The following is a 24636-nucleotide window of genomic DNA, read 5'->3' on the forward strand; positions in this document are numbered from 1 at the left end:
CTCCGCGCGCGGGGGCGGAGCCTCGGCTGGAGAGACAGCCCAGGGGGCGGGGCTGGGGGAGAGAAGGGCTCCGGCTGGCGCGCGGACGGAGCGGTCTCCCCGACGGCTTTCGATTGGTCGAGGTCGGGCCTAACTCTAGCGCCGATTGGCCGGCCCTCTCGGGCCCCGCCCCCCGCCGTCTGCGCCGCGTCCGTATCCGGAGCGCCGGAGGCTGCGTCCTCTCCCGCCCGGCGCGGCTTCTCTTTGCCGCTTCGCTTCCCGCCGAGGTCAGAGGTCGCGGCCGGCTCCCAGCCGCCCCGGGTGGTCCAGCCGGGATCGGGGCGCCCCGCAGACCGAGGGGACCAGGGCACTGGCAGGTAGGCGGGGGCCTGCTGCGAGGGGGGCGGCGTGGATGGGGGTGGTCGGGGGGCAGAGCTGGGCGGGGAGGGTACCCCGGACAGGGGCCTTCGGGGGTCTGCGGTCTCGGGGGGTCAGACTCGAAGTCTGACCCGGAGAGGGGGGGCGGCCGGGGCGGGGGCCACGGAGGGAGAAGAAAGCCCTCGGGGCCGCGAGGGTGGGCGAGGCCCCTGGGGAAGTGGGGAGGGGGCACGGCCCCGGCTGGCTCTTTGCCTGGATTGGTGGGGGGCCAGAGGGGCCCCCCCGGAGCGGGTGCCTCCCCCGGGCAGACCCCGCACTGACAGCGGTGTTGTCTGTGCTTTTGCCCCAGGGATCAGGGGGTTCACTTCTCGGGGTCACCCCGCCCGGGCCATCCTCGCAGTTCAGCTCTCTAGAGATCCCCCCGTGTCTCTGCATCACCCACTGCCGCGCCACATTCCCCCCGGATTTCCTTTATCCATCTCAAATTAGTCCCAGTCCCCCCACGGGCACCTAGGACGCTGTCCAGAGTGCCAGCCTCAGTCCACACTCTCAACCTCAGACATCCTTGACGCCCCACTCTTCCTCACCCCACATATCCAGACAGTGATCAGATCATATTCATTTAACCCCAACACTATTGCCATCTCTTGGTTTCCTCAGCCATCATTACCCTTGTTCAGACCCTCATCACTTCTCACCTGAGCCCCTGCAGCAGTGGTCTCTGGGTCTCCCATGCATCTTCCACCGAGCTGGCAAAGTGAGCTTCCTGAAACTCTAGAAGTTTCGGGATCAAATCTGTGATTTCCTTGATAGAAGAAACACTCAGAAGATGACTTCCTCTATCTGGGCCCATTAGTCTTCCTTGGCCTTGAGTGTGGGGGCAGTGTTGTTTATCGCCTTCTCTTGCTGGACCAGCACCTAATGTAGATCATCTATGGCTATTCCCATTGCCCTTTCAAAGCTCACACCCTGAGACCACTCCTGTGCTACTGGTAATAATAACTCCTACATCATAGCCCCCCCCCCCTTCCAAGAGCCTTACTTAATCTCCATTTTAATTGTGGACATCAAGTGATTTGCCCGGCACTTTTCTTTGTGTCCTTTCACTATTAATAACAAGCATTTGAGAAGCTGAGGAGTTTGGCCAACTTTTGCCATGGGGTATCCCTAGAGCCTGCCCTGAATGCAGCCTGTGACTATCCTTGATCACTTCATTGGCCATGTGGAATTGATTGGGGGTTGGAACTCTGAATGTTAGTCTTCAAGTATTTAATTTAGGGGTAATTTATGATACTTTTACAGTGTGGGGGTTCTGTCTCATGGGTTTACCTTATAAAATAGGGTTAACACAAGCATTCTCCATCTCACTGATGTGCTTTGTAAATCTAAGACATGAAAGCTCCTGTTTCTGAGATGATCCTATAAAGTGTGGCTATAAAATGAAACTTCCATAAGCTGGTCATGATAATCATGACCATGGGACATCATGGCTCTTATTCTCTATAGTTACTGGTGATTAGGGTTTAAATAGTATCTCCTATATGAGAAGGAACTTTCCTACTCCTTTGCAGAGAGCATTGTTCTTCGGTCTAGAACCCTGTGAGTTGTTGAAGTTATGGGATTGACAGTTGATTCTACTGATTTTTTTCCTTTTAAAAATTTTGTTACTTAACAAAATAATGACCACAGATAAGGGAAGAGTACCTGTTAAGATACAGCAACAAGAATTTCTTTTAAAATCACAACTCCCATTTGCTCATTTTTGTTTTTTTCTTAGAGTTCAGCCCTATCATGCAGCCGGTATATCTCTCTTCAGGGCTCCAGAAAAATCCCAGGTATGTTTATGTGACCCACATTGCTCCTAGATACTGTTATCATTTGGTCAGTATCTCCAGTGGTGCTTCTATTGCTGTTCTTTTCTCCTGAATCTTGTTCCTGTTACAAGAATTGTTGATTTTTGGATTTGTTTTTTATCATGCTACTTTACAGAAGCTATTAATTGTTCAGTTAGTTCACTTACCTCTTTTCTGAGGTTTCATAAGTAAACCACAGCACCAACTTCAAATAAGGGTAGTTTGATTTCCTTTTTGTCTGTCCATTGTTAGGTCTTTCATTTTTTTTTTCTCTTATTACCATCACTGGCATTTTTAGTACTAGGTCAAATAGCATTGGTAAACAGGATGTTTTTGCCTAACTCTTATCTTGGGAAAGTTTCTTAAGTTTTCAGAGTCAGATCTGGGGTTTGAGCCAACTCTCTGATATGGGGCACCCCTAGAATCAATCCTTGAATTCAGCCTGTGAATGTCTCCACTGGAAATGTATAGTTGGTTGTGGGGTTACTATCTTGGTTGCTCTTCTTAGGGTGTTTACCAGCTTTGGGACTGGAGTTCAAAAGAGAGACAAGGCAAGAATTATAGATCTGGAAGTCATGTGAATATTAAACTCATGGGAATACCATGAAGATCCCAGGTGAGATTATCTATAGAGAAGTCTCAGGATATAGCCTTGCATCATATCTACACTTCTTGTTCATGCTTCATTTAGAAGAAGACCAATGAGATAATGTCTTGACTTCTCAGGAATTGGATTTAAGCAAGGCAGAGTTGTACAAAGTCCTCAGTCTCACTTCTCTGCCAGAATCATTGAAGTCCAGTGGACAGAGGAAAGTCAGGCAGTTGACTATGGCCTGGGATGCAGTAAATAACCTTGGTGTCTTCATTATTTGACCAAACTACCTACTTTAGTTGCCTTTATGGCCACTGGAACAAATTGTTCTCATTTACTCATTCTGCCAGGGAAAGTCTTCACATATTTGAGATAGACATCCCCCTAACTCACTAATGTGTTTGAAGCCTGTCAGTAACCTCCAACCTGGTTTAGCCCATCTGTGGGGATGGTTTTATTGGGATGTGGCCACTGCCCTTGCTCCAGGTTCTTGGAGCCACTTGTGAGAGTTGGGGGAAGATGGACCCCAAAGATAGATGAACAGCCCTGAAAAGGGCTTGGCAGGCTCTCAAACCAAGAGTGTTAGTCTTTCCTGAATACCCCCCATACATCCACAGTTAGGGAAGGAGACTGAGAGGGAGTGATTAAATAGGTAGGTAATCAAGAGAGATATGTATTACCAAAAAACGGAAGTTTTTAGGCAGACAGGATGGACAGTGTCAAATGCTGCAGAAAGATTAAGTAGTGAGTATTTAGAAGAGGCCATTGGATCTACCATTGGAGAGAACAATGATGACTTTAGTGAGAGCAGTTTCATTTGATTGATGAAGTAGAAAGCCATATCGAATGAGGTTGAGAAGTTCATGAGAGGAAGGTGAATCAGAGCCAACATGAGTAGACAGTTTTTCTAGGAATTTGGCTTGGAAAGGTAAGTATGGAATCATGACTCAAAGGAATGATAGAGTCAAGTGAGGGAGATCTGTGCCTCTTTGTAGACAAGGAATGAACTGAAGATTAGGAAGAGAAGAGAGCAAAGACAGAGCTATTGTGGGAACCATTTTTTTTTTAGGTTTTTTTTGCAAGGCAAACAGGGTTAAGTGGCTTGCCCAAGGCCACACAGCTAGGTAATTATTAAGTGTCTGTGTCTGAGATGGATTTGAACCCAGGTACTACTGACTCCAGGGCCGGTGCTTTATCCACTATGCCACCTAGCCACCCCTGTGGGAAACATTTCTAACTAGTTTTCTTAAGGGGATGGGGAGTGAAGGGTACAGGGCAGTTTGTCAAGCCTCATTCCCTATTGCTGACCCTGTCCATGGATTTTCCACGTTACATTTTTTTTTTAGGTTTTTGCAAGGCAAATGGGGTTTGCCCAAGGCCACACAGCTAGGTAATTATTAAGTGTCTGAGGCCAGATTTGAACTCAGGTACTCCTGACTCCAGGGCCAGTGCCTTATCCACTATGCCACCTAGCCACCCCCTCCACATTACATTTTAACCAAAGAAACAAATAAATACACATCCTGGGAGAAATGAGATGCCACTTGACTTTGATGTGAAAAGAAGGGTCAGATTTGTGGAACCAGGCAAGAAATCTCTTTGGACCATCCCAGGAGGAACCCTGCAATTTATAGAGGGAATTTTGGGGGGAGAATAAAAGTTTGGGAACTGTAGAGTGGATTGGGTTTTGTCTATTTTCAGAAAGAGTTCTATCTCTTGGGACTTTATGTTTCTGGGTTTTGTATCTTTAGGTCATTGGTAGAGGAAGAGGGTATCATTGTTTCACTGTACCTAGACTGGGATGGAGCTTTTTCACTATCTCATGTGGTGGGGATGAAATTGACTCTGTCTTTCTGTAGAAGTTCGTTTCTTGGTGGAGGGGTGACCATTATCCATTTAGACCAAGAGAAAGTCAAGAAAATACAAATTCTTCCCATTTTTTCAAAAAATCTGAATCGTGTCATGTATTATATAGCTTAACTCCTAGTGTTCTTAAAAGACAATTATTTCCATATACAGGACAGATAGGAAATTTTTTTCCCCATCTCCTCTTTGTGAGAATTTTTTGACTTGAGTCCAGCTTTGACTCCTTGGATCCCTCTGATGTCCCCGGCCTTCTGGACTCTGCTATTAGCCCTCAATGGGTTGGGAGAAGAAGGAGGAGCATGCCACCTGTCTCTTGATTTTCTCAGTATGTGGGAATAGATGGGGACCAGGTTGATCAGCTGGTTTCTGTCTTTGGATTCTCTTTGTGCCAGATGTTCTTGGTATAAGGTTGCTGAAATGATCCCAGAAGGAGGATCGGTTTTCTTCTGTTCCCCTCAACCTCCATGGGCTTCCTCATTAAAATCCTAATTAGATGTTTTTGGAAGGGCATCTTTGTGCATGCCAGTTTATATCCAACACAAGCTGCTAATTTGTAGAACAATAGATCTGAGCCAGATGAACTCTAAAATTCTGTCCCTTGGGGGCCTGGTGCAGACTAGAGGATGGTCTTCAAATTGTGTTAGAGCAAGGAGTCCTATGTGAGGATGGTCCTTTGTTCCTTGATTCCAACTGGGAAATCCTATGGAAGCCCCCTGCAAGAGAGCCAGCAGTACAGAAGAATTAGGAAACCTAGAACATTCTATCAGTGACCCAGTGTTGAAAGTGGAGATGGAAGACTGCTTCTGGCTTTCCAACCAACTCACTTTTCAGCTCACCTGGTTTTTGTCAAGAAACTTTTTTAGAAATTCTGTTGAAAATTGTCCTACAGACTGAACCTCATTAGGGCTAGCTAAAGACACTTCTGCTGAAAAGTATTAATGCCTCAAATGGGAATTTGACTTGTGGTAAAATGTCCTTTTGACTTGGTCCAGAGAAATTGCCTTCCTTCTTTGTATTTGTCCTTGGTGGTTTTGTCTGTTTTAATGTGAAGAGTTGTTTTTTCTGAGGTTAAACAAAATGATGACATTTGAAGTCCTCCTTGGCAAGCTCTTCTTCACCTGCCCACGATGACAATGGCCCTTGTGGGCCTTCTCCCACCATTCTCCATTGTTTCTGCTGGGAGGGAGGATTTGTCAGGGGATCCAAGACTCGTTCTAAACAATACTTCTAAACAAGTATTGATTAGGGAAAGAAACATGGGAAGGGCAAGGAATACAGACCTCTGTCAGGAGCCTACTATTTTCAAGGACTTACAATTATTACCTCGTTTGAGCTCACAAAATCCTGAGAAGGAGATGCTCTTATTATTGCCCTTTAACAGTCAAGAAAACTGAGATAGGCAGAAGTTAATTGTTTGCCCATTAAACCTCGGAAGTTGCATTTGAACTTAATAACTCTGGGCTTAGGGCTTTATGCACTGTACCATTCAACTACCTATTACAAATCTGCTCTATTTTAGGGGGACTTCAGTAATTTAAACTGTTATTATTTTAGTCTTCCAAGAATTGGTCCTTAGTTGTAGATCAGTACATTTGTTCTATTCATTTTTCTCTTCTTTAGATTAAAAGAAACGTTTAAAAGATAATCATGTCTTAACTAAATCGACATTTATTTGTACTTTGATTATAAGGACTACTTCAGGCAACATGGTACCTTTCAGCTTTCCTCCATCAAAGAGTGTGCTTTGGGATCCAACCCCAATGGGAGATGTCAAATATTTACATCTCAGTTACTACAGGTATGAAACATTATTTTTTGTACTCTTTAATGTAATTTGGAGAAAACCATAATAAAGAGGCCTTCTAAAATTGGTGCATTGGTGCAATCTCTGGCCACTGCTTTCATGTTTCTCCCCTTTTCTGTTTTCAAAGCTCTCAGCTCATTTTCTTCATGTCCCCCCCCAAGAAACACCTCCAGCTCTTCTGTGGCCCCTGCTGCTTGACTCCTGCTTCTTAGACCTCTGCTGGGTTGTTAGTATTGTGTAGACACTATAGAGCCTCTCAAAGCATTAGACATACTCCTTTACCCTCAAGGAACTCAAGGTGTGGAAGGAGGGAAGATGAAAGCTGACCAGGAGGCAACAGAGTATAGTCACAGGTTCATTGTGGGCTTTCTGAAAAGAGGAACAACTGGGAGCATCTCAGAGGGAAGAGTTTGATAGGACTTTAATGAGATCTTCAGGTCATGTGATATGAGGAAGACATTTCTGACAAGAACAGTATTAGCATAGTGCATATGGGACAGTGAGGAGATTTACCTAATTGGAAGGCTAGGGAGTTTGTTTGTTTGGGCTTGGTGAAAGCCCTTTTAAGATCTGGAGGGGTGTGGTAGACCAAGGAGCTTAGATTTGGGAACAGTTTTATAAAATGAAGAGATACTTGCTCATTGAGCAAAGGCTGTGATAAGAGAGCAATATTAGGAAGGTTGGTCTTTTCTGGAGTTGGTAGGCTGGGGGATGGCAGGAAACTGGGCAGGGGATGTTTGGAGTAGTTTAGGCATGAGGTGATTAGATCTGCCCCAGAACTGAGACAATATGGGATGGTGAATGGTGTCAGAGGGGAATGAGGCTATGAGATGCTTCAAGATAACCCTAAGATTTTGAGTCTTAGTCCCTTTTTTTTTCTTGTTTAAACTTTTTTTTAATGTGATTTTGTTTTATTGTTTTCCAGTTACATGCAAAGATAGTTTTCAACATTTGTCTTTTTTGTAAGATTTGGAATTTCATATTTTTCTACTTCTTCCTTTCCACCCCCCCACAACAAGTAATCTGATATAGCTTATAAAATCAAGTTTAATTTATTTCCTAATTAGTCATGTTGTGGAAGAAAAATCATAACTGGAGGGGAAGAAAGTAGGAGAAAATAAAACAAGTTTATTTATTTATTTTTTTTGCAAGGCAAATGGGGTTAAGTGGCTTGCCCAAGCTAGGTAATTATCAAGTGTCTGAGACCTGATTTGAACCCAGGTACTCCTGACTCTAGGGCTGGTGCTTTATCCACTGCACCACCTAGTCGCCCAATAAAACAAGTTTTAAAAAGTGAAAACAGTATGCTTGGACTGCATTCAGGTTCTATAGTTTTTTTTCTCTGAATGTGGATGACATTTCCCATCACAAGGCTTTTTGGATTGCTCTGGGTGAGGTTCCAAATTGCTCTCCGGAATGCTTGGATCCGTTCACAACACTGCCAACAATGCATTAGTGTTCCAGTTTTCCCACATCCTCTCCAACATCGATCATTTTCCCTTTTGGTTATTTTCGACAGTCTGATAGGGAAGATTCTTATTTTTGAATGTTTGGTTTGATAGGTTGAACCCAAGTTGAAATATCCAAATGAAGGGACATGCTAGGTATTTTGGGACAGGAAATAGAGGTTAGAAAAATCATCAGCAGAGAAAGGAAAATGAAGGTCACATGAGAAAGAGCAATAGGAGAAAAATCAAGGTCAGGGCATGAGATACAGTAGGAAAGTCAAAAGGATTGAATTAATGGTTGGATTTGCCATAAGGCCAACTTTGGTCTTCAAGAGAAGATTCTCAGTAAGGATGACCAGAGAAAAATAAGACAAATGAAGGATGGGGAAGGTGAGCTTAATAGTGTCTGAAAATACGTTTCTAATCATGAAGTTAACATCTCATTTAAAATATAAAAAAATCACAGATGGTAAATGCATTTCCATATTTTACAGGAATCCGAAGCTTATGGTGTCTGAGAAGGCTCTGCGGCTTGCTTATCGTCATTCTAAGCAGAATGATCCAAATTTGTCGTGTTTTTTGCTTGGGACTCTCTTAATAGAAGAAGGTAACACACTTAAAATCAATCCAGTGTTTTGGGCTGTGACTGGCATCTTTGATGGGCTTTGATTAACTGCTGAGCTCACTCACAGTCTTTGTCTTTTGCCATCACCTGCACTCATGTTCTGAGAGTACCAGCCGATAACTCCCTCAAGCATGCTACCATCTTAGCTTTTCCACTTTCTCATTCCATGATCCACTTTCCATCCACCTCAGCTTCCACAAAGATGGTCATGCCCTTGAATTTGCTTCCATGAGCAAGGGTTCCATTGTGAATTCTGAGATTGAGCTCCACATCTTCATCTTTTATTATTCTAATTTCCTCTTTGTCTTGTGACCCATTACCCTGTCCTCATCTTCACCATGACCTCCATGCCTTCCATCCCTCAGACCTTTCACAGGTTGTTTCCTCCTGCTCTGGGAATACTCTCCTCTGTTCTCCATCTTGACCACATGATGAGAAAGTCCAGCTGCCACCTTTGCCATCTGTCACCTTAGCTCTTATTGGTTTATTGCTGAGATGGAAAAAAATGATACAATTGTGCTGAATGGTCCTCTGCGATTTATATTACTTCATCTTAGCTCAGCCTTTAGGGTGGTGAAGAGGAATCCTTTTACACCTCCCCCACAGACTGGCCTCCGAGGACTTCTCTCCCCATTCTCTCAGTTGAGAAACTGGTTTCCTTTTTCATTGAAAAAAAAAATGAAGCCATTTGCTGTGATCTCCCTTGGTTCTCCTCCATTCTTTATCACTCAGATGCTTTTCCCCAATATCGTCTTTGTCCCTTTGGCATCTTCTTGCCAAAGCAAACTCCTCCCTAGAACTCAACACCCTGTTTCATCCTAATTTTTTCCAGATATTATTGTCCCTTTTATCCTTTGCATTCTTACTCATTTTCAGTCTCTCCCTGACTATGGGTTTTCTCCACTGCCTACAAACTGGCCCAGGCTGCCCCCATCCTCACAATGCTCTCTTTTGCTCTGTCATCCCCACTATCTCTGTTCTGGAAAGGATGTCTACACCAGGTGACTCTACTTTCCCTTTCCTCATTCCCTTGTCAACCCTTTTCCATCTAACCTCTGATCTCATTTCAAATGAAATGGCTCTTTCCACAGTTCTCATTAATTCCTTAATTGCCAAATCTTAATCTTTTTCCTTATTAACCTCTCTACTTTGAAACTGTTGACTTTCTTCTTTCAAGGTTTTTGTGATACTTCTTGCATGTTCTCTGCTTCCTGGTCTGATCTCTTCTGCTTGTCTACCTTATTGGGTCTTCACCCAAATTATCCTCATAAACCCCGAAGAGTCTGTCCTTAGCTTTCTCTTTTTACTCAAAAGTTTCTTAATTGGAGATCTTATCAGTTTAATTGGGAATTCAAATATAATCTTAGTACAGTTGAGGCTCAGGCTGATCTATAAGCCTAACTTCTCTCCTTATTTCCATTATTGTGTTAGCACTAGTCTATTTGGTTTCTCAAACTGGATGACCCATAGACATCTCCAATATAACATGTCCAAAATAGAAGTTGTTATCCATTCCCCAGACTTTGCTCACCATCATCTCAGTCATCCAGGCTCCCAGTCTTGGTGTCCCAGTCCTTTACTCCTAGTATCCCTCATAGCAATATTCAGTCTGTCCCCAAGGCCTTCATTACCACTTTCCTAATGATGCAACACTTGACTTTCCAGAATTCTTACACCTCACCCACTCGCTGCCCCACCCCTGCCCCCCATTCTGTGGCTGTCACTTGAACATATTACATCATTACATCTCCATTGCTCTATCTCCTGGGTCCTTGGCTGACCCTGAGAACTGAAAAGTTCTCCCTCATTTCTGTCTCCTGACTTCCTTTCAGTTGTAGATATGATCCTAACTTCTGGAAGAGGTTCCCCCTGCCCTCCCCCCCCCAGCTGCTCATACCTTCCCTCTCAACATTCCCTTCCACCTCTCTCCTCTCTTGTATGTACAAGAATTTGTACATGTAATTGGTCCCATGTTATTTCCCCCATTGGACTGTGAGCTCCTTGAGAGCAGGGACTATTTTTGTTTCTTTGCATCCTCAGCACTTGGGACAGGATCTGGTCCACAGTAGGGACTTAAGAAATACTTTTTGAGGAGGATAAGATGACAGTACTCTGGATTACCATTATTTTTTTTAGAAAGATTTTATTTATTTTGAGTTTTACAATTTTCCCCCATTCTTACTTCCCTCCCCCCACTTCCCACAGAAGGCAGTGTGTTAGTCTTTGCATTATTTCCATGGTATGTATTGATCTCAGTTGAATGTGATGACAGAGAAATCATACTGGATTACCATTATAAATAAATATTCTGTATGTTTATATTTGGATTCTTTAGGTGAGGAAGGCATAAAGCTGAAAATAGACCGCTTTGATCCTGGTCGAGAAGTACCTGGATGCCTCAGAAAAGTCCCAACTGCACCTTTGCCTGGAGACTTTGTGATTCCATGTACAGTTAATACAGAGGGGCTGTGCTCCACAGACACAGTCATCCATGATGCTGAAGACTTTAGCTCCATCTTTAAGGTGAGCTGTCCTTGATTAATCTCAGTTCAGAGAGAGAAAAGACCAAAATAGAAACTGTACCAAAAACAAGCTCTACCAAAAACAAGCTCTCTGCCAAACTCATAGCTAGTTAAACTTAAATTGAAGTTGAATTTGATTTCTTAAAAAATTTTCTTAAGTAATCTTCATTGGAAAAGTTGTAGATCTTTGAAAAGCTATTTTCTAAAACTATTTTCTAGAGAGTAAGTCCAGTACTTAGTGTGGCCCTCTGACCCCTGAACCCTGTGAGGTGAGTTCTGGAGTTATTGTCAGCAGTTTTTCAACAAGAACTAGGACTATCCTTGCCCCCCGTCCTTGCCATGCACATCCTGGAACCCAGGGAGCCAGCTAGCTACTCTTTTTTTTTTTATATTTATTTAAGGCAGTGGGGTTAAGTGACTTGCCCAAGGTCATACAGCTAGGTGATTAGTTCAGATTTGAACTCAGGTCCTCCTGACTCCAGGGCCGGTGCTCTGACCACTGCATCACCTAGCTGCTCCCCAGCTACTATTTTTGTAGCTTGACCTTGTCCTTCCTAGCAAATACCTTCATCTTCAACTCAAGATGTTCACTAGTATTCCTTCCTTTCTTGATGCTGATAGCAGCAGCCCTTCTCCCACTTAGCATGTGGTCTTTGTGAGCCACTGTGACTGAGAAGATCTGTGGCTTGGCCCCAGACTTGGCAATGAACCTCTTTCCTAAGAGAGATGTCCTCTGGGAACAACAGAAATGTCCAGTCTCCTACATCTTGATCCACCCCAAAGCCTTGGTTGGATTTGCCTCACTGTGGAATCTGAGACCTCAAGTGGAGTTTAGAATTTCTTTTAAAATGGTGTATGTTCTCAAACTTTGGTAGCTTGGTAAGAATGTGAGATCCCCTGCCCTTTCTATTTCTATTTATTTGTTTATATAGTTATTCCTCCTTCCCCCAAAGAGCTCCTTGAGGGCAAGGACTGCTTTGTTTTTGTTTCTTTATCTCAGCTTGATAAACCCATTCAATCAATGTGTGCAATTGAGCTAGGATTTCTAGGAGATGGGATTTCCTTTGTCTTGGAGGGGGACTATTACAGGCCTAATAACTGCTTGGAGCCAGAAAAAATAGAAGGAAGGTACATTTGGGAAGTGGTTTGTCTTTCTGAAAGAAGACTGTGACATGGGAGAGGTGATACCTTGACATACTTGTGAATTGGATTTGAGTGAGGTGGGTGCTGTACTAAATCTACAGCTATCTGAGTCCAGTGATCAGATATGAAACTGATGATAGCCTTGGATGTGGGGCAGTTAGTGTTATCACACAACCAGTGAGTGTCTGAGGCTGGATTTTAACTCCCGTCCTCCTGACTTCAGGGCTGGTGTTCTCCCCACTTTGTCATCTAGCTGCTAGTGGTGAATAAGACAAAGAACCAGAAGGGGCTCTAGAGGTCAAGTTCAATCTCCAATACTATATAAGGAAAGATTTCCTCTCAGCAGCCTCCCTGACCAGTGATCTGCTTAAACATTTCCATGAATGACATGGTAGGCCCAAATCTCTTGGTGTTTCCTGATTGTGCTGGGAAATCATCCTTTGCAGTCTGGTGGGGAGAGCAACTCCTAAGTTCATGGGGCCATTGTCATCTGTCCTGGTGCAAATGCAATGATGTATTTTTTTCTCATAGGCTCTCCAGCAACACTTATGTAGTAAAGACTCTCTGGACTTCTGCAAGCTGCTCCCCTTGAGAGCTCAAGTTACTTTGAGGGAGCACCTGGACAACCTGCAGTTTGATTTCCACTGGGCAGCAGTGACTCCAGCCAATTCTTTTCGATGCACACCTGTGAAGCCTCTCACCATTATTCCAACAGCTCTGGCAAGAAACTTGAACAGTCACATGAATATTGCTCAAATTCAGGGGACCTGTAAGTGGGGGTGAGTAATAAGTGTATTCATCTGAAATACTACTACTGCTAGGCCTTCGGTATCCAAGAGGACCACACCAACGCACCAAGTAGTGATTGATGGCATGAGTTTTGTGGAGTTACATTTATTATAGTGAGGGGTATGCTGTGCAAGACATCCTTCTCACTTGCCTTTTACCAAAAATTGACCTGATTTGTAGGAAACAGGACTGTTGGAGATGGTCTGACTGCTGTGGACCTCTCTTGGTTTTGCTTCCTCCAGGATCAGGGAGGCATCATGGTGCTACACCAGTGCGGCAATCACCAGCATGTGATAATTTGGTGACAGAATGCTAACCTGTCTCTCAATGGATTATTGTCAGAATGACCATTCCTCCTAGACCTTCCACCTTTAAGCTACTCATCAGTATACCCATAACCTGTCCCTTGATGGACTCCTTATCAATTTGGCCTTAACTTTTTTTTTGTTTGTTTTTTTGCAAGGCACTGGGGTTAAGTGACTTGCTCAAGGTCACACAACTAGGTAATTAAGTGTCCAAAAAATGGATTTGAACTCAGGTCGTCCTGACTCCAGGACTGTTGCTCTATCCATTTCACCATGTAACTGCCCCTCTTTTTTTAAAAAATTAAGCAGTGGGGTTAAGTGACTTGTCCAAGTAGGCAACTATTAAGTGGCTGGGGCAGATTTGCACTCAGATCTTCCCAACCCCAGGACCAGTGCTCTATCTATTGTGCCACCTAGCTGCCTTTGGCCTTAACTCCTAAACTTTCTTAGGTTCTCTTTCTCCTATATCAGCAAGGCGTGGCTCACCCCCAATACTGGACAGGCACCAGTATGTGACATCCAGAAATGTTTGAATTGTGACAGGCTACCAAAATAACTGGGACAATTTTCTTATAGTTTAGGCAACTGTGAAGGGAACTGAAGAGATATTACCTAAATTTGTAATGTGTTTGGTCCTTTTTAACAACTTTGCATTTCATTTTTCCTCCAAGAAAAGTCAGGGAATTTGTATTAAACTATTAAATTTGCATCCAAATAGACACTGCTCATGTTCTGAACATTATAGACTTAGACTAAAAAGCTAGATTTCATTAGTTCATTAGTCCTGAGTTCATTAGTCTAGCACCCTTAGCACCTAAAGGTTTGTGCTGTTGCTCAGTCTACTTGGCTCTGTTCTTGATTGATATATTCAGAGATGCTTGGGCTAGACCAGCCCAGGCTCTAATTTGCTTAGGCCATTTATCTTTTTTTTTTTTTTAAGATTTTTCAAGGTAATGGGGTTAAGTGGCTTGCCCAAGGCCACACGGCTAGGTAATTATTAAGTGTCTGAGGTTGGATTTGAACCCAGGTACTCCTGACTCCAAGGCTGGTGCTCTATCCACTGCGCCACCTAGCCGCTCCTAGGCCACTTATCTTAATAGTCAAACCAATGTCAATGTTTGGGCTTTACTTTGAATTATATGATCATCTGGGGATAGGGATGAGGAGAACACCATCTGCTTGTTCCTTTTTATGGCAGTGAGTAAATTACAGGTAATTTTGATGCCATGAATAAATAATGGGACTGTGTTGTTATTTCTTGAGATCCAGAACTAAAATTAAGATGAGATCATCTTGTTTCTAACTCTCCCTCCCTGAACCCCCCCACCCAGACTCTTTACAGAGACTCCTCTGACCACCAATGGGAGTTCTTTCTACTATGCCTGTTTGACTATATCTGTTTGACTCATCACCCCTGAATTTGTAAACCCCTTCAATCTGATTTATCAGGAAACCAAAGAGAGGCAGGGAACTGGGGAAAAATATGAATAAGTTTCATTTCCATGTTATATAAGCAACTCATTCAAATATATAAGAAGACATATTATCTAGTTTTTAAATGGTCTGAGAAATAAAAGGCAAATTTTCTATGGAAGAAATAAATTCAAGCTCTCAATAGCTATTTGACAAAAATACTCCAAATTATTGGAAATAGAGAAATGCAAATTAAAGCTTTTCTGGAGTTCTGTTTCACAGCAATTGTTTTGGTAAAGTTGTCAAACTTTAAAAACCTAAAAACAAAAATTATTGGAGAGGTGCTAGAAAACCAGCCCTTTTGGTGAAAGCCTTTAACTTTTTCTTTTATCTCTTTGGAATACAGGTCTAGTAGTGGTATTGTTGGATCAAAGGATATTCTAGGTTTGGGCATAGTTCTAAATTATTCTCTGGAATCGTTGGACCAATTCACAGGTCTACCAACAGGGCATTCATGTCCCTATTTTTCCACCTAAATTCCACTATTATGATGATTGTATTATCTAAGATACAAACTTAGAAGAACAGAATGACTCCAAAATGTCTACAATGAAAAACACAATTTGTATACAAATTCAACTAAACTTTCTGTAAAAATGAAGCAAGAGTTTTTTTAAAAAGGGGTGGCTAGGTGGCACAGTGGATAAAACATTGGCCCAGGAGTCAGAAGTACCTGGGTTCAAATTCGGTCTCAGACACTTAATAATTACCGAGCTGTGTGGCCTTGGGCAAGCCACTTAACTCCATTTGCCTTGCAGAAACCTAAAAAAAAAAAAAAAAAGTTTTTTAAAAAGAATTGAAAATTGATTTTATAAAAGAAATGACAGTGTTAAAGGAAAGAACTGGAAAAAGAAATGAGAGTTAGGAAGGAAAGATTGGGAAAATTAAGAACTTAGCACAGGGTACCAAACCAAGACCCACGTGATAGACTCCTGGCCTTTTATGGGCCAGACATAGTATTAAGCCTTTTAAAAATATTCTCTCTTTAGGTCCTTGTAATAAATATGTAAAGCAGGTGTTGTTATTATCTTCATTTTATAGTTGAGGAAACTGAGACAGAGAGAGGTAGAACTAACAAGTATCTGAGGTGGAATTTGAACCAATCTTCCTGCTTTCTCTTATCCACTGCACCCTGGATAATTAGGATAGCCCAAGTGGAAGTTAATAATTTCATAAGAAAAAAGAAATATTAAAGAGAAAAAAATGGAAGAAAACATAGGTATCTGATATTTAAAAACAAACCAAAAACCATAATTTGGAGAACAGATTAAGGAGAAATAATTCAAGATTTATTAGATTACCTGAAAGTCATGACCAAAACCATGACCCAAACATGTTATTTCAAGAAATTGTAAGGGAAAATTGCTTAGATCTTTTAGAATCACAGGACAAAGGAAAAACAGCTGACCTCCCCTGATCAGCTCCTGAAAGAAATCCTAAAATGAAAATCCCCCCAAAAAGAGGAGACTGTAGAGATTAAATGATATTCCAGGGTGAGAAGGCAGTTTGGCATGGTGGAAGCAGAGCTGAGAGAGATCAAAGAAAAAAAATACTAGAAATAGCCAGAAAAAAAGAAGTCAAATACTAAGAAGTTGTAGTGGGGATCACTTAAGATTCAACAACTTATGCATTAAGGGATCAGAGATCTTGGAATACAAGTGTCTGGACTTGGAGTGGCTATTTTATACTCCTCTATAGTTTGTTTCTCTTGTAGATAAAACTAAGTATTCACGGTACAGTAGCTTCCACTAAAAAGGAAATCACTTCTTCTGTTTCAGGTTTCTCACAATGGATGAAACCCGTAAGCTGTTACTGCTGCTTGAATCAGACCCCAAGGTTTCTTCTCTTCCATTAGTGGGAATGTAAGTGCTATGTTATTCATGGAAAGTGTTTTTATGCAGATGGGCTTGCCTCCAATAACGGCTTCAGAAGTGCACCTGAGCTACAGTCAAGTCCCAGTAAGCACATGAACTGGATCTGAGTGAAGGGCACCAGGCTACATTCACTAACAGTCTACCAAAAGATTGCCGTTACCATTTGAATGGTAATTACAAAAACCTACCAAACCCAGAGAGAGAAGTCTTTATCAAAGGTTATTTTAAGGGATGGCTAGGTGGTGAAGTGGATAAAGCACTGGCCCTGGAATCAGGAGTACCTGGGTTCACATCCGGTCTCAGACACTTAATAATTACTTAGCTGTGTGGCCTTGGGCAAGCCACTTAACCCCGATTGCCTTGCAAAAACCTTAAAAAAAAAGGTTATTTTAATCTTCCTCGGTTTTATATTGAGATTGGGGTTAGGGCGAGTCTCACAGAAACATATGTGTTCATTCATTCACTCTTTTTCAGGTCATGTCAGCTTGTGGGAGCATACATAGCATACATACTCACTCCTGTGAGTTTACGTAGAGGAGGATACAAGACACAGTCTTTACTCTTGAAGTGATTTATGGAGGAAAATGAAAAGAGAAAAAGAGGAGACAAGCATGATGTCAGGGGAAGGAGGGTTTAGGTCTTGGAGTCAAGAGACTTGGGTTCAAATTCTGGGCCAACCACAAACTCTTATCTCTCAAAGATGTCTAAATCTCTGCCCTTCTTTTAAAAGATCCTTTTAAAATTATCAGCTTGACAAACATCAACAAATATAAGCATTTCAAGATGAGGAAAAACCAAAAAAGAGGATCATATGTGAAATTGTGAATCTCTATTATGGACGAGTTGGGTTTTTTGAAAGTTTATATTAAATTTAACGTGGTGTTTCTGACACTATCCTTCTTTCTCTGTAGTTTAAGAAATTCCAATGATACCTTTTTTTCCCTTTTCTTTTGTTTTGGAGGCCTATCACTATTGCTTTTTTCTTCTGTCCATAACTCCTCTCCTCCCAGAAAGTTCTCCTGTATAACAAATAAGTATCACTAAGCAAAAACATTCCTTTATTGACGATGTTTGATGGTATATTTGTCCTTCTGATGGTTTTGGAGGAGAAAGTGAGTCTGGTTACTTAGCACAGCATCCCCCTCACTCCAATCCAGTTTGTGTGCTTGTCATGGTATGACCTCACTGAGGTTATGGTCTTCTTTGAGAATGAAGGACAAACATTACATGTGCCTTCCAAGAGTGGAAACCCCAATTTGGGGACTGTTGAAGAATGTGTAGAGCTGCGCCCTCTGGTGGCCCCCTGAGACAGCTCCAGGTACTTCGTTCACAATGTCAAACTGGAACCTGGGCTGGTCAAATTCCATTTCTCTGTCTAGTTCAGCACTTTCTTCTTCATTTGATCCTTGCTCTTTCAACCGTTAGAGGCCCCATACAAAGGCCTCCTGCATCCTCACTGTCCCTTCCTCCCTCTTTCATCAGCAGAAGGAGGTTCTAATATTTTCTTGTGCTGATGGCCTCTGGGTCTTTAGTACTTAAAGATAAGTGGTTTTGTAGTTTGGGGGATTCCATCCATCCCTGAGGGGTTTGAGAATGGCATGACTGAAACTTCATCCCTGGACAGCTAGAGTGAGGAGGCCACTAGACATGGAGTACAAACAGCTCTGTGATGTGATTTTTATTATTGTTATTTATTGCATTTTCTTTTGTATTTATATGTGAGTGATAGCCTTGCCTCACCCCCTACCTCACCTTGCCATGTGGAAAGGGACACTGTAACTGTCTCTGGGGCCCCAGCACAGGGCTTTGCACATTCTTCAACCTTTTTTAAATGTTTATTGTGCCTCCTAGGAATTCTTTTTTGCTCTTTCCCCTTTTGCAGTTGGCTGTCTGGCATCACTCACATCTATAGCCCCCGGGTATGGGCATATTGCCTTCGTTATGTGTTCAGTGCTGCAGTTCAAGAAAGGTAAGGGAGGTTTTTTTCTCTTTGCTTTTAATGACATAATTTGCATTGGTGGTGACCTCAGATCATCTGGTCCACCCTGAGTCACTCCTTTCATCCAGAACTGGTGCTGACAGTCCTATGAATTCCCCACCTTGTTGTTCTTCACTCTAATATGCTAATAACATGTTAAAGGAAATTAGGACAGAAGTTACTAATCTGCTTAGAACTAAAACTTTGGCTTATGTATTGGAAACCAGGTACCCTATCTTTCATGTAATTGTGGGATGGCAAAGCAATGGCTCTGCTGTACAATGTTATTTGCAAAAGCCTGCTGGTCCCTTCTCAGACCTTTGTCCAGCTTGCCTTTGTTGCATACTCAGCCAAGTGGTCATGTGTGCCAACTAGTCACTCTTTCTTTAGATGCTTAGTCTCTGATTAAACTTCCAGGTGACATTATTATTGTCAGCATCCTTTCCCCTATTCATTTTTTCAATTTTGGTCTCAATAACATATTTAAATTGTTTTAATTGTGCCCCCCAATTTTTTCTTATTTTTATTCTAATTTTTTTTAGCAATGTTTAACTTTGCCCTAACAAATTAGCAGTGTATCTACACAGAGAAATGATTGAAGAATGAATCCCATATCAGGACCCAGTTATTTCCCTATCAGTTTTTGGGGTTTGTGTTTGAATTGTTATTCAGTGTTTACCATGTCCATTTCTTTGAATTCATTTTTTTAATTAAATTTTTTGAGAGTTACATTTTAAATTCCAAACTGTCTTAGAGCAGGCCACTGTTTGCTGTGGTCAAAAAATTCCTCACCAAGAGTCCATGCTGTTAAGGATGTGTCTCTTTGGACTTAGCCTGAATAGTCTTTGAGATACAGTTATCTTGTCCCAGGGCCAAATGTTGATTCAGTTCTACTTGAATTTGCCTTATGTATAGTCTGTTATGTGGCATAGTGGCCGACAGTGGGTGGATGACCTGAGATAAGATGCTTCTTTACTGGTAACTGTGTGAGAAAAACTTGGGGAATTTAGTTGACTAAAAGATTGATTGGTTTATAAGTAATTGATCCACCAAGGCAAGCACCAAAGCTCATGTGGTTCTTAAACCAGTTTAAGAGAGCCAGTGTTTCCAGAAGTGGGAGTGCTAGTTCCTTGTTCCTCTGCCCTGGTCAGGCCCCAGCTGGGTGGTTGTGTGCAAGGCCAAGCCCCACTTTCTAGGAAGCTAGAAGAAGGCTACGAGAGAAGTACAACAAGGACTGTTTAGCCTAGAGCAACAAAGACTCAGGTCAGGATGGAATAGCCATCTTCATTGTCTGGGGAAGGGAGACTGGAGTGGGACCACTGGACCCTGGGGGACGAAGTTGGAGAGAGAGATGAGGTTCAGTGTAAGCCAAAGCTCTTAACCCACTTAATTCAAAAAGTGCCCAAAGGAGCTTTGGTTTGTCAATTCATGGGATATGGGAGCTGTGAAAGGACTTAATCCCTCGCATTTTACAGATGAAGGAGCTGAGGCTACAAGAGACTTTGAAAGTAATTTTTATGTTCTTTCAATCACTTTGTTATTGGAAATAAGGAGGTTCAAACTTATTTGTAATATGTCATATGAATGGTATTTCTTCATCATAAGCATCATAGGCCATATTTCTTACTCAATTGAGAAAGATTAGAATTATGGCCGGTTTCTTGGGTTCAGTGTGGGTGTGAGTGGATATTGTCCATGGATGTCCACTAGGCCTTAAGAGGCAAGCTTCAGGATAGGCATTTAAAACAGTTTTAAGTTGCTGTTATTTAGCATATTTTTCAAGGTCTGTTGAATGATGTTGGTTGAATTCCACTCATGAAGAGTGGAATAAGTATAAAAAAATCCACCTTGAGCTTCAAATAAGATAATATTCAATCAGTCTTCTTTTTCAATTGGGCAACTACTTTGGAAGTTTTAAAAGCATATTTTAAATTCTAATCATATAGTATGTTATTTGTAGGGTTTTTTCTGAATCTGGGAGTTTTGTTGTCATTCTCTACTCCCTAACTCACAAAGAGCCTGAATTTTATGAGTGTGTACTCCAGAGTGGCCAGGGAAATGATCTTCGCTTTCAGCTACTCACCAGCAAGGAAACCTTCCATCTTTTCAAAGTAAGTGATTTGGTTACTTACATTGTTGTTCAGTTGATTTCTGTCATATCTGACCTCCCTTGGGGTTTTCTTGGCAGTGATACTGGAGTGGTTTGCCATTTCCTTCTCCAGCTCATTTTCCAGATGAGGAAGCTGAGGCAAACAAGGTAAAGTGATTTGCCCAGGGTCACCATGTCATTTAGTATTTATGGTAGCAGTTTAGCAACTTGAAGCTGATGTTTTGACCTTTTAGAAATCCCTTTGGTATTAAATCAGTATTCTTGACCATTCAGGACTCATTTTAGTATTGCTAAGGCTGTCTGTTGACTGCCATTGATCCCCCATTCTCATCTACTCTTCCTTACCTGCTCTAATTAGACACTGCTTTTGTCTGAGTGGTTTAAATTATGCAAAGTAATACACTGACCTGAGTGGAAAAATTTCAATTCCTTTAATTTGATAAAAGATTCCAAGACTGCCAAAGTCATAAAAGGGCAGGGCAGTAAAGGGCCTGTAGCCTTTCCTCATTCCTCATTCCTCATCACATATACATATCAGTGGCCTGTTTTTTGGAAAAGCCAAGCTAAGGGTCTATGGAGATCTCAAGGATACTCTATTAAATTGACAGCTTTAGCAATAATGAAATGAGTCCTGAAAGGCCAAGAATATCGACTTAAAACCAAAGATATTTCTAAAAGGCTAAAACTCTGAAATTGACTCCCAAACCAATGTGAGGCTGTAACAAGTGACTGTACAGGAAGGCATCAAGCAGTCCATGAGAAATGGATCCCCTCTTTCCAGTCTCTGCTGATGACCTCCTCTGCTCCCATGGGTCTAAGCATCATCTCCATGCTCAGGGCTTTTAGATCTCTGAATCCATCTCTCTTCTCTCTTGGGAGCTTCATCTGTGTTGTCATCTGCCTGATGGAGCTTTCAAACTGCACTATACCACAGGTACCTGAGAGTCACCTGGTCCAAGACAAAACCCATTATCTTTCCTCCAAAATCCACCTCTCCAATGAAGTACCTATTACTCTCAAGTGTGCTGCCATCTTTTGAGACTCAAAACCTTCTGGAGCCATCCTAGATTCCTCCCTCATTCTTCCTCACCTTACATATCCAGTCTGTTGCCAAATATTATAGAAAGTACATTCTCCTGAATCTCTCACAGCTGTCCCCTTGTCAACATACACATACATCTATACCCACACCCATATATATCATTTCCCCCCCAAGTTCAGATCCTTGTATTCTTGCCTGGACTTTTGTATGCACCTGTCAGTCTCCTTATCTCTAATCTTTCCTCTATTTGCCAAAGCCCAGGTCAGACCACATCACTGCCTTGCTCAATAAACCTTAGTGATCTTCTGTTATCTCTAGGATCAAATGCAAACTTTTCACCAAGCATTTAAAACCCTTCCTAACCTGACACCCTGCCATCTGCCTTGCCAGCCTTATTTCTGCTCCTTCTGGCCCAGCCTACTGGGCATGAGCTCTCTGGTTTGGCCTCTCTCTGCTGTGCCTCCCCCATGGCACCCTTCTGCCTGCCCTTGCCTAGGCTGGCCTCCCTCATGCTGGAATGGACTCACTCCTCGCCTCCTTGAAATTATCCCTGCTTTCTGCCAGAGCTCACCTAAGCACCATCCTCTATGTAGGAGGTGCTCAGGGAGCCCCACAGTATTTAGAGCCATCTCCAAGAAATGGTATCATTGTCTTCCTCTTCTTTTTATCTGCAATCCCTAATCCTGTCACAATCCCTGGAGAACTCTATGAAGAGACTTCTGAGGAGATCCCTGGTGTCACCTCATAACTCTTGTAGGAAGAAATTTGGAACCTCTTTGTTGGTCAGGTTCTGGGGGGGATGATCTTGAGTCATGCACAGTAGGCCAACTTGTATTCACATTAATGATTTATTTTAAAATTTGAAGCTATTTTTTCTTAATATGTGTCTTTCTTAATCCTGTGATAGCTAATATATAGCTTTAGAATTAAGCAGATCAGATCAGTTGTCATTTTATTTATTTATTTTTAAGAATTTTATTTATTTAAGGCAATGGGGTTAAGTGACTTGCCCAAGGTCACACAGCTAGACAATGATTAAGTGTCTGAGACCAGATTAGAATTCATGTCCTCCTGACTCCAGGGCCGGTGCTCTATCCACTGAGTCACCTAGCTGCCCCTCAATTGTCATTTTAATGAACTGTATTATATATTGGTGGGGGAGGCTTCCCTCTTGGAACAAATGAATCAAGAAAACAAATGGATGTGCTTACTCATTCTGCTCTCCCTTTAGTTCTCTCCTCTGCCTCTATCTCTCTTCTCTTATTTCTGAGTGGCCAGTACATGGCTACTTTTGATTTCTTGGCCAGATGAAGCCTCAGACACATAATGATGAAGCAGGAAAACTTGTCTCCTTGAATCCTTTTTGTGGGAAAGAATGTCAGTCATTTGTGTGCAGATCAGGAGACTTTAATTTAGAGGAGATATGGATATGACAGCATTCAGTTCCTCTTATCACCTCTGACTTTTCCATTTCAGAATGTTGAACCTTCACAGAAAAGTTCCCTCCAGTTTGAATTGAGCTCTGAAAATCCAACTGCAGAAGCAACATTCTTTAACCAAGTCTCTAGGACTCATGCTATGAAGAGGTAAGAGATGTCTTTTTAGTTACTATAATATTAAAATTTCACATTGAAAAGTCAAAACCCCAATTCCCAATTTTTCCTGTAAACATTTCAGTTGAAAATGTCCCCCATTGGGGCAGCTAGGTGGCACAGTGGATAGAGTACCGGCCCTGGAGTCAGGAGTACCTGAGTTCAAATCCGGCCTCAGACACTTGATAATTGCCTAGCTGTGTGACCTTTGGCAAGTCACTTAATCCCATTGCCTTGCAAAACACAAACAAAAAAAAAACCCAACAGCAAATGGCCCCCATCACCTTGGAACTATTTTGTGAATATTTCATCTATACCTTTGCATGTAAGTAGATTTCTCTTGGGGCTGGGCACTAGTGTCTTTGTGTTGTGTCCACTGCCTTCTGCCACTGTCCCACAGATGCTTAGTGAATGCTAAGTCATGAATGGATAGATGAATGGATTGACTGAAAAAAAATACACATGAAGGAATATTTCTAGACTTAATTTTTTTTTAGCAGTTCCCATTCTAATAGTGCCTTCAAGTTTAAATTTATTTTACTTTAAAAAATTTTTTTTATTTAAGGCAATAGGGTTAAGAGTGACTTGCCCAAGGTCACACAGCTAGGTAATTATTAAGTGTCTGAGGTTAGATCTGAACCCAGGTCCTCCTGACTCCAGGGCTGGTGCTCTATCCACTGTGCTGCCTAGCTGTGAAGGCCCCATGCCTTCAAGTTTACAAAGAATCTTCCTTGCAACAGAAACGTGTATATTGTGTCTTACCTCTGTTTTACAGAGAGGGAAAGTGAGGGTTAAACAGCTTAGTGACTTGTCCGTGGTCACACAGCCAGTAAGAGATAGAGCTGGGATTTGAACCCACCTTATCTCAGTCTCAATTCAAGGTCCAGGTTCTTTCTAAAATAGGTATCTCAATATATCTATATATCTATCAATCAATCTATCTATATCTACTAATATTTATATGTAGATCTGCATATATATTCACATTTACATGTCTATATATTTATATGTAGTTATGTATAAATATATCTCTACTATATATATATCTTTATATATTCCCACTGTATATGTATGTATAGGTGTGTGTGTGTGTTTGCATATTGTGTACATTTGTATGAAATATAGCTTTTCAATTTGACCAGGAAATTAAGGAACTTCCTTTGCCTTTCTTTGTATGTATCTAACACTACCTCTGATATACAGTAAGCACTTAATAAATGTTTGATGACAACTTCTTTAGTAGGTTCTGCAAGTTCAAGTAAG

At 41.9% G+C, this 24636-nt stretch overlaps 1 protein-coding gene across 1 annotated transcript in view; it reads left to right on the top strand.

Moving 5' to 3' along the window:
* Positions 1 to 201: 201 nt before the first annotated feature.
* The window catches only part of STIL (STIL centriolar assembly protein), a 45853-nt gene continuing 21418 nt past the window's right edge, over positions 202 to 24636 (top strand). The window contains exons 1-10 of the mRNA XM_074221497.1: positions 202 to 356; positions 2135 to 2192; positions 6359 to 6466; positions 8415 to 8527; positions 10881 to 11068; positions 12742 to 12989; positions 16556 to 16639; positions 18534 to 18620; positions 20590 to 20740; positions 23258 to 23367. Of these exons, the coding sequence (XP_074077598.1) occupies positions 2149 to 2192; positions 6359 to 6466; positions 8415 to 8527; positions 10881 to 11068; positions 12742 to 12989; positions 16556 to 16639; positions 18534 to 18620; positions 20590 to 20740; positions 23258 to 23367 (1133 nt within the window). The 5' untranslated portion in view covers positions 202 to 356; positions 2135 to 2148. The remainder of the gene's footprint in view (positions 357 to 2134; positions 2193 to 6358; positions 6467 to 8414; positions 8528 to 10880; positions 11069 to 12741; positions 12990 to 16555; positions 16640 to 18533; positions 18621 to 20589; positions 20741 to 23257; positions 23368 to 24636) is intronic.

The sequence above is a fragment of the Macrotis lagotis genome, chromosome 2 (genome assembly GCF_037893015.1).
Source record: "Macrotis lagotis isolate mMagLag1 chromosome 2, bilby.v1.9.chrom.fasta, whole genome shotgun sequence".
In the NCBI taxonomy this organism is placed as follows: Eukaryota; Metazoa; Chordata; class Mammalia; order Peramelemorphia; family Peramelidae; genus Macrotis; species Macrotis lagotis.